The 10941-nt window shown below is 38.8% G+C and overlaps 1 protein-coding gene and 1 non-coding gene across 2 annotated transcripts in view; one reads left to right on the forward strand and one right to left on the reverse strand.

Moving 5' to 3' along the window:
• Positions 1-10276, reverse strand: part of ARHGEF6 (Rac/Cdc42 guanine nucleotide exchange factor 6) — a 120540-nt gene extending 110264 nt beyond the window's left edge. Inside the window, 3 exon segments of the mRNA XM_033201648.1 lie at positions 8790-8873; positions 10098-10156; positions 10159-10276. Of these exon segments, the coding sequence (XP_033057539.1) occupies positions 8790-8873; positions 10098-10156; positions 10159-10261 (246 nt within the window). The 5' untranslated portion in view covers positions 10262-10276.
• Positions 3440-3546, forward strand: LOC117078620. The gene has a single exon (XR_004435066.1). It is a non-coding gene; the product is annotated as a U6 spliceosomal RNA (small nuclear RNA).
• Positions 10277-10941: the final 665 nt, after the last annotated feature.

Raw genomic sequence — 10941 nt, forward strand, 5'->3', positions numbered from 1 at the left:
GAAGAAAATGTAACAAAAGGCATCCAGATTGGAAAGGAAGAAGTAAAACTATCTCTATTTACCAATGGCATACTCTTGTATAAGCAAACCATACGGGAATCCACTAAAAACTATTCAAATTAATGAATAAGTTCATCAAAGTGAAGAATACAAGATGACATTAAAAATCAATGGGCAGGCACCGTGGCTCATGCCTGTAATCCCAGCACCTTGGGAGGCTGAGACAGGTAGATCACTTGAGCGCAGGAGCTTGAGACCAGCCTGGGCTACATGGTGAAACCCTGTATCTATAAAAAATACAAAAATTAGCCAAGCATGGTGCTCCACACCTGTGGTCACAGCTACTCAGGTGGCTGAGGTAGGACAATCACCTGAGCCCAGGAGTTTGAGACTGCAGTGAGCTATAATCACACCACTGCACTCCAGCCTGGGCAACAGAGTAAGATCTTGCCTCAAAAAAAAATAATTATATTTCTATACATTTGCAGTGAACAATTTAAATACCAAATCAAGAAAACAATCCTATTTTTTTATAACACCAAAAATAATAAAATCCTTGGAATAAATTGAACCAAGAAGGTATAAGACATGTACCCTGAAAAGTACAAAATATTGCTGAATTAAATTAAAGACAAATAAGTGGAAATACATCCCATGTTCATGGATCCTAACATTTAATATTATTAAGATGGCAGCACTCCCCAAAGCAATCTATAGATTGAACACAATCACTATCAAAATCTCAGCTGGTCTTTTTTGCAGAAATTGACAAGCTGATCCTAAAATTCACATGGACCTGCAAGGGATCCAGAATGGCCAAAGTGATTTTGAAAATGAAGAACAAAGTTGAAGGACTCATACCTTCTGCTTTTAAAACTTACTACATAGCTACATTAATCAATTCAATGGAGGAATTGGTTAATGTTGTATTTTCAACAAATGGTACTGAAACAACTGGATGTGCACATGCAAAAGAATGAATTTGGACCCCTATCTCCTACCATATACAAAAATTAACGCAAAATAGATCAAAGACCTTAATGTAAAACTATATTATTCTTAGGAGAAAACAGGAAAAAAAATTCTTCAAGACATTTAATTACAAAAGAGTTTCTTAGATATGACACCAAAAGCCCAAGCAACAAAAGAGATGAATTTGACTTCATCCAAATTAAAAATTTTTGGACAGGCAATAACAAATGCCAGAGAGGATGTGGAGAAAAGGGAACCCTCATACACTGCTGGTGGGAACGTAAATTAGTACAACCATTATGGACAGTTTGGAGGTGCCTCAAAAAACTGAAAATTGAACTACCATATGATCCAGCAATCCCACTGCTGGGTATGTTACGCAAAAGAAAGGAAATCAGTATATGGAAGAGATAACGGCGATCCTGTGTTTGTTATAGCACTGTTCGCAAATTAAATTTGGAAGCAACCTAAGTGTCCACCAACAAATGAATGGATAAAGAAAATGTGGTATGTATACACAATGGAGTACTATTCAGCCATAAAGAAGAATGAGAGTCAGTCATTTGCAACAACATAGATGGAACTGAAGGTCATTATGTTAAGTGAAATAAGCCAGGTACAGAAAGACAAACATCACATGTCTTCACTTATTTGTGGATCTAAAAATCAAACAATTGAACTAATGGACATAGAGAGTAGAAGACAGGTTGCCAGAGACTGAGAAGTGTAGTGGGGAAGGAGGTAGGGATGGTTAATGAGTACAAAAAAATGAAAAAAAAAAAAGAAAGAATGAATAAGGCCTACTATTTGATAGCACAACAGGGTGACTATAGTCAATAATAACTGTACATATGAAAATAATTACAGAGTGTAATTGAATTGTTTGTAACACAAAGGACAAATGCTTGAGGGTATGGATACCTCATTCTCCATGATGGAATTATTACACATTACATGCCTGTATCACAACACTTCATGTACCCCACACATATATACACCTGCTATGTACCCAAAAAAATTGAAAATAAAAAACAAAAATGTCTAATTAATACACTTTTATGGGCCAGGCATAGTGGCTAACGTCTGTAATCTCAGCCTTTTGGGAGGCTGAGGCAGGTGGATCATTTGAGGCCAGGAGAGCTTGGCCAACATGGCAAAACCCCATCTCTACTTAAAAATACAAAAATTAGTCAGGCATAGTCGCAGGCGCCTGTAATTCCAGCTACTTGGGATGCTGAGGCATGAGAATCACTTGAACCTAAGAGGCCAAAGTTGCCGTGAGCCGAGATTGTGCCACTGCACTCCAGCCTGGGTGACAGAGCAAGACTCCTTCTCAAACAACAGACAACAACAACAAAAAAATTGTGTTACAAAGGACACTATCAAGAAGATGGTGGGATGCTTCAGAGAGCACTTTGTTCCCAGATGTCTCAGCAGACTTTCCTGATCAGTTACTAAATGCGTGATCCTCTAAAGACCCTAAGACATTGTAGCCATATGAGAACACACAGATGGAGGTCACTTGGAGAAGCCAACTGGCCACCCAGAGAATCAGAAGGCAACAGCTTTTTTAATGTGGTCACCATGCCTCAGAGCCCAATACTCAATTTGTCGGTATGGTGCTGCATCTGTGGCTCCATTTTTCTGCATTTCCAAGCTGACAATTTCAAGTCAGTATTTTTTCTTTAGATAAATAATAGTGTGTTCTAAGTAACAATCAAGTCCTGCTCTTCTTGCTTTTTGTACATCTACAGTTTTATAGAGACAACAAAAATCTATTAGGTATGTCCTATGCCAGGCACTGTGCCAGGCACTTTGGGCCTGAGAGAGACTCTATCCAGTGACATTTGCACATATTTATGTTTAGGTCTGTCTTCCAGCTACCTGGAAGCTTGAGACAAGATGATGAGTCTTCTTGGCTGCTTTATGCTCCCCAGCTCAGCTTTCGGTCTCATTCCTTATGTACTGATTATTAGTCTTCTTTCTGGTTTCTAGGAGTGCCTTGATATGGCTCCTATATATCCCTTACAAGAATAATTTTGCACACAGCAATGCAAAGAACATTACCTAGTAATAACACCACAGAAAACAGCTATTGTGCATGCCTTATGTGCAGTGCTATATTAAGTGCCTTGGATGTGTTATCTCATTTGATCCTTAAAACAATCATATACAGCAGATATTATTAATGTCTCCATTATACAGATAAGGAAAAAGGAGCATAGAGAGGTCAAGTAACTTTCCCAGAGTTATGCAGCCAGTAATTGACCAAGCCAAGATTCTAATCTAGGTCTGTCAAACTAGAGAAGGCATGTGCTTAACCACGATGCCAGATATTGCCTCGTTACAATATTCATATAATGTTCAGGTCAGCAAGAATTATCAAAAAGAGATAAAAATGTTTCCAGTGTCTCTTATTTAAGAAGAGAGAAAATTAAGACATACATTTTAGAAATATTTCTATCTTGTGCTCACTTCAGCAGCCCATATACTAAAATTGGAATGAGATAGAGAATATTTGTATGGCTCCTGCACAAGAATAACACAAAAATTTTTGAAGTATCCCATAAAAAAATAAAAGTAATAAACATAACTTTGAAAAAATATTTCTATTCAAAGTGGAAGAATATTTTAAGCATTGGTGCTTAAAGGAGTAAGCGTTAGTTATCAGAAAAATCCTGAACAATGCCTAACCTGGAAGGTATTTCTGTATCATCCAGTATTCTTAGAACTGCAAAGAAGCCCGGCAAACCTTCTGGCAGCTTTAGAATGCAGAAATCATTGGCAACTTCACCATGTTTTTATTTGAAAAAAAAAAAAAAATACCATAGTATTGGCCAGGTGCAGTGGCTCATGCCTGTAATCCCAGCATTTTGGGAGGCCGAGGCAGGCAGATCACTTGAGGTCAGGAGCTTGAGATCAGCCCAGCTAACATGGTGAAACTCTGTCTCTACTAAAAATACAAAAATTAGCCGGGTATATGCCTGTAATCCCAGCTACTTGAGAGGCTGAGGCACAAGAATCGCTTGAGCCCAGGAGGCAGAGGTTGCTGTGAGCGGAGATGAAACCACTGCACTCCAGACTGGGTGACAGAGCAAAACTCTGTCTCACAAAAAAAAAAAAAAAAAAAGGAAAATATCATAGTATTTATTAAAGAAAAATTTAAAATTTCCTGAAGTCTGGACCATAATAGAAAAAGATAAAACTCCATAGTAGACATTATTCTATAAGGGATATAAAGTGGTCGCCCATCACACCAACCTCAAAAGTCACAGACTCAGACCCACACATAAACAGCGAGAGAGAAAGAAACAGAGATTGAGAGAGAGGGTGCAAACTGGGCAATAGGGGAAAATGGAATAAAATATTTTGAGTCAGATATAACCTGGTCCTAAGGCTAACTTTAGGAAAAATGGTGAAGGAAACAAAGTTTATCTGGGGCAAAGCTACTAGTATTGCTAATAATAATATCTACCACGCCGAGAATACTTACTACATTCCGGGCACTCTTCTGGGGCCTTTTCATATATTTGAATTTATTGAAATGTCACATGATTCTATTGGACATTCAAAGAAAAATTGGTACCAATCCTACTAAAACTATTCCAAAAGACAGAGAAAGAGAGAATCCTCCCTAAATCATTCTATGAAGCCAGTATTACCCTCAGACCAAAACCAGAAGAGGACATAACAAAAAAGAAAACTACAGACCGGTACACCTGATGAACACAGATGTAAAAATTCTCAACAAAATACTAGCTAACTGAATCCAATAGCGTATCAAAAAGATAATACACAATGATCAAATGGGTTTCATACCAGGGATGCAGGTTTGGTTTAACACATGAAAATAAATAAATGTGATACACCACATAAACAGAATTAAAAACAAAAATCACATGATCATCTCAATAGATGCAGAAAAAGCATTTGACAAAATCCAGCATCCTTTTATGATTAAAACCCTCCACAAAATCAGCATAGAAGGGACATACCTTAAGGTAATAAAAGCCATCTATGACAAACCCACAGCCAACATTATATTGAACAGGGAAAATATGAGAACATTCTTCCTGAGAACTGGAACTAGATAAGGATGCCCCCTTTCACCATTTCTGTTCAACATAGTCCTGGAAGTCCTAGCCAGAGCAATCAGACAAAAGAAAGAATAAGGGGCATCCAAATCGGTAAAGAGGAAGTCAAACTCTCACTGTTTGCTGATGATATGATTGTATACCTAGAAAACTTAAAGACACATCCAAAAAGCTCCTAGATCTGAAAAATGAATTCAGTAAAGTTTCAGGATACAAAATCAATATGTCAGTAACACTACTATACACCAACAGCAACCAAGCTGAGAATCAAATCAAGAACTCAACCACTTTTACAACAGCTGCAAAAAAAGAATATACTTAGGCATATACCTAACCTAGGAGGTGAAAAATCTCTACAAGGAAAACTACAAAACACTGCTGAAAGAAATCATAGATGACACAAACAAATGGAAACACATCCCATGCTCATGGATGGGTAGAATCAATATTGTGAAAAAGACCATACTGCTAAAAACAATCTACAAATTCAGTGCAATTCCCATCAAAATACCATAATCATTCTTGACAGAACTAGAAAAAACAATCCTAAAATTCATATGAAACCCAAAAAGAACACACATAGCCAAAGCAAGATTAAGCAAAAAGAACAAATCTAGAAGCATCACATGACCCGACTTCAAACTATACTACAAGCCTGTAGTTACCAAAACAGCATGGTAGTGGTATAAAAATAGGCACATAAACCAATGAGACAGAATAGAGAACCCAGAAATAAAGCCCAATACTTACAGCCAACTGGTCTTTGACAAAACAAACAAAAACATAAAGAGGGGAGACGACACCCTAATCAACAAACGGTGCTGGGATAATTGGCAAGCCACATGTAGGAGAATGAACCTGGATCCTCATCTCTCACCTTACCTCTTATCTCTCACCTCATCTCTTATTTCTCACCTCTCTACAAAAATCAACTCAAGATGGATAAAGGACTTAAATCTAAGACCTGAAACCATAAAAATTCTAGAAGATAACATTGGAAAAACTCTTCTAGATATTGGCTTAGGCAAAGAGTTCATGACCAAGAACTCAAAAACAAAGGCAACAAAAACAAAGATAAATAGATGGGACCTAATTAAACTAAAAAGTTTCTGCACAGCAAAAGAAATAATCAGCAAAGCAAACAGAAAACTCACAATGTGGGAGAAAATATTCGCAAACTATGCATCTGACAAAGGTCTAATATCCAAAATTGAAAAGGAACTCAAACAAATCAGCAAAAATAAATAAATAAATAAATAAATAATAAAAATAAACAAATAGGCCGGGCATGGTGGCTCACGCCTGTAATCCCAGCACTTTGGGAGACCGAGATGGGCAGATCACCTGAGGTCAGGAGTTTGAGACCAGCCTGGCCAACATGGTGAAACCCTGTCTCTACTAACAACACAAAAATTAGCCAGGTGTGGTGGCAGGTGCCTGTGATCCCAGCTACTCAGGAGGCTGAGGCAGGAGAATCGCTGGAACCGGGGAGGTGGAGGTTGCAGTGAGCCAAGATCACACCACTACACTCCAGCTTGGGCAACAGAGTGAGACTCAGTCTCAAAAAATAATAATAATAATAATAATCCCATCAAAAAGTGGACTAAGGACATGAATAGACAATTCTCAAAGAACATATACAAATGGCCAAGAAACATATGAAAAAATGCTCAACATCACTAAGCATCGGAAATGCAAATCAAAACCACAATGAGATATCACCTCACTCCTGCAGAAATGGCCACAATTAAAAAACTAAAAAATATTAGATGCTGGCATGAATGTGGTGAAAAGGAAACAATTCTACACTGCAGGTGGAAATGTAAACTAGTACAACCACTATGGAAACTTTAAGTATGAAGATTCCTTAAAGAATTAAAAGTAGAACTACCATTTGATCCAGCAATCCTACTACTGAGCATCTACCCAGAGGAAAAGAAGTCATTATATGAAAAAGACACTTGCACACACATATTTATAGCAGCACAATTTGCAATTGCAAAGTTACGGATCCAGCCTAAATGCCCATCAGCCAACGAGTAGATAAAGAAAATGTAATATATATATGCATACACACACATACACACACACACACACACACACCATGGAATACTACTCAGCCATAAGAAGGAACAAAATAATGGCATTCGTAACAACCTGGATGGAGGTGGAGACCATTATTCTAAGGGAAGTAACTCAGGAATGGAAAGCCAAATAACATATGTTATCATTTATAAGGGGGAGCTAAGCTATGAGGATGCAAAAGCATAAGAATGATATAATGGACTCTGGGGACTCAGGGGGAAGGGTGGGAGTGGGGTGAGGGATAAAAGACTCTACATTGGGTACAGTGTACACTGCTCAAGTGATGGATGCACCAAAATCTCAGAAATCACCACTAAGTAACTTATCCATGTAACCAAACACCACCTACCTGTTCCCCTCAAACTATTGAAATAATATTTTTAAAAAAGGTCACATGAATCCTACGAGTTAGGTGCCACTATTATTCCCATTTTGTAGGTCGGGAGACTGAGGCCTAGAGTCATAGTTAAGTAACATGCCCAAGGTCACAAAGCTGCTAGTAAGAGAGAACTGAGATTTGAACCCAAGAAGTTTAGCACTAGAGTCCATGCTTAAACCACAACTATTTGTCCACAGATAGTATGACTACAGCTACTCTATTAATATAGAGTACTTCTTCTGTCCCAAGGCCCTATGTTAAGGACTGTACATAAATTATCTCATAGATCTTATGAGGCTGGAGCTCTTGGCCCTAAATTATTATGCAGTATCTTATTTGATTCTTTTTTTTGAGACAGGGTCTCTTTCTGTCACTCAGACTGGAGTGCAGTGGTGCGATCCCAGCTCACTGCAACCTCCGCCTCTCAGGTTCAAGCGATCCTCCCACCTCAGCCTCCCGAGTAGCTGGGACTACAGGCACACGCCACCATGCCTGGCTAATTTTTGTATTTTTTGTAGAGTCACCATTTCACCATACTGTCCAGGCTGGTCTCGAACTCCTGGGCTATAGCAATCCTTCTGCCTCGGCCTAGGATTAAAGGCATGAGCCACCATGCCCAGCCTTACTTGATTCTTAAAGCAATCCCATGAGTTGGCTATTAGTATGTCCATTTTACAGATAAAAATAATGAAGCACAGAGAAGTTAAGCAACTTGATGCACATGTGGAAGTATCAACTCCCTTTCAGCAACACTTCCTGTACACACTGTAGGGATTCATATAGTATAAAATAATGCAACAAAATTTACTACACAATTTCTACCTCAGAGCCAAGTTCTCTCAGCTTTTCAAGGCCTCTGTTCTAAAGTGTTCATGGGAAGGAGTAACAATGGCCTTTCCTCTTTTCTCAACTTGGGAGGATTACAGTGACCCTCTCCAACAGTCAGTGGCCTGCTTTTGGTTCCCCCTTAGTAGGGGAACACACCCACACAAGCTCTGTCACTGGAAGCCTGTTTACAGGGCTTGGATGCTGTATATAAAAGACATCATTGTTTGAGTTTTGATTTTGTTTTGTTTTGCTTGGAACTGGTTTCTGGAAAAGACAGACTAGCAATCCATTACTGGGGACCACCAGTCTGCTACCTCTGTTTAACTCAGTGGCCAATGACACTGAAAATAAACCAAGTACTTTTACTACCAATCTTGATTAGCAGAGCAAAAAAACAATAACAACAGGGAAGGCACCCGGGGTAGGCTTACTTCCACTTGGAGGGTTGCACATCCTTTCAGAAAGTCATTGATGTTGTTGATGCAGTCAGCTTCAGTTTGGGGATCTAGACAAAACTAGAGGAACACAGTGAAATGTCACTTGGAGATTGTCATCCCATGCCAAGCAAAGTATATTCACCATTTGCTGATAACTAGAGAAAGCAGGCTTCTTAAGGTGTGGGGCAACACTGCTGTCAATCCAGGAAGAGAAATAACCACTGAAGGAAGTGATGCAAAAATCTAAACGGCCGATCTTTGTTTCAAATGTCACCAAACCCTTAGTGGCAAGTCATGTCTACTTACAAGCTTTCTCTCATGCCTTCTATTCCAGCGTGCTGATGGCAAATTAGGGAGACCAAGACAGTTTTTTGAGCTTAGTTCTTGCTTTCAAGAAAGGAAGCAATCCCTGGTACCTCTCTCTCTCCTCCTTCCCCCTGATAATTTAATAAAATTATATTTCCCCTTGGCTGTTCTCTACATTTGATCACATTTCTTTACATTTTATCACTATTTAATCACTCTCAAGTTTAAGAAACTATAAGTAAATTTATTTGCTCAATAAAAATATAAACTGGTTCATGAAGGCAAAAGTGATATACTCACAGTCCATGATGACCTTAAGAAAGTAAATGTAAAATTGTACCTTTAAGCTACTTAAAGTGCCTACTTAAGAAATTATCTATTCTTGTGATCATGGGTTTCCAGCTATTAAAAATCTTGAATTGTTTTAAAGAGAGTAAAGTTAGTTTCACTTTAAACGCACATTGCATTCGAAACATATATCTGGTTTCTACTGCTTTTACAAACTTTATGTGACATTTTGAATTATTTCTCTTAGTTGCTATATAGTCTCTCCTTCAATGGATTTTTGTAAAAGGAAATCTACACTGCTTTTAGTCAAACTGCCAAAAAACACCACCAAGATCTGTTATAAATCATTCTATTTTTCCACAGACTCATAAGTAGCCCAAGTTCAAAACATGTCCTCGGTACACAAGGAGATGTAACTTGCATCTCCATGATAGAGCAAGCTTGTGATATGAGTGTTCTCCTTGTCCCCTATTGCCAGTGGTGTCACAGGTTTTCCCTATACTACAATTTGGGGGCCAATTACTAAAGAATAACATTTCATTTTCTTACATTTTCAAACTACAAAAACAGTAAGAAAGAATGTCTAACTCTTAGAAAAATATTAAAGTAGGAGATTCCCACGGCCTGGGAATAGAAAAATCTCAAGAGTTACATGATTGCTGCTCTCTGGTGATAAGCAATCCCAAAGAGACTACAAATTTCCCTTACCTTTTCCACAGAACCAGGCATGAGTCTGTTGATCAGTTTGCACAGAACTACCCCATTTTCAGCGAGGACTTTAAAAACTCCTCCGGATCACAGATGGTCTTTTTAGGGGAATCTAAAACTCCCAAAGATATAAGCCATGTCACGATTTGTTCTTCTGGATTCATTACTGAGGACGGTACACTCCAAACAGCACTCTGGGGCAGCTGCAAGGACTAAGCCACATCCGCGATTGCATCTGCTGTTGTCTTCCTTTTATGAGTTCTCTTCGGGTGCTTGCAGAGCAAAGGTTTAAAGCAACTTTTCTCAAACAACAGCGGAACCCACTCAAAATATGGGATTTTAAAACCACAGAGATCACGGTCCAAGATGTGGAAACAGATAAGAATTAATGTAACAATCCTGGATAACACTGGTTTTTCCTTTTCAAAACCTGTAAAACAAATTCATTAGGACAAAAAAAGAAGAAGAAAAACACATGCACACACGCGCACGCACACACACACACGCACACAGAGTGCAAGAAGTTGTAAGGGAAGAAAGTGAGAAGGATGCTGGGGAGGGAGGAGAGACAAGCAAGCAAGTGCTTTGGGAAACAGAGGTGAGCCAGCACTTCAGGGGACCTTGGAAATGAGACACTCATGGGCCAGTCTGGGAAAACACTGTCAATAAATAGTCTAGCCCCAGTGAAAATCTGGCTTCTGTTAGGAGGACGATGCCAACTGGCTCTTAGGTCAGACAGATCTGAGCCTCATGGGGAGATACGCTGGCACAACAGGGCTCAAAGAAGGTAGGCAGAAAATTCTTCCAAGAAATAACCGGATGTCCTCATACTATCTCCCAGAGA

This window comes from Trachypithecus francoisi, unplaced genomic scaffold (genome assembly GCF_009764315.1).
Source record: "Trachypithecus francoisi isolate TF-2019V2 unplaced genomic scaffold, Tfra_2.0 Lachesis_group6, whole genome shotgun sequence".
In the NCBI taxonomy this organism is placed as follows: domain Eukaryota; kingdom Metazoa; phylum Chordata; class Mammalia; order Primates; family Cercopithecidae; genus Trachypithecus; species Trachypithecus francoisi.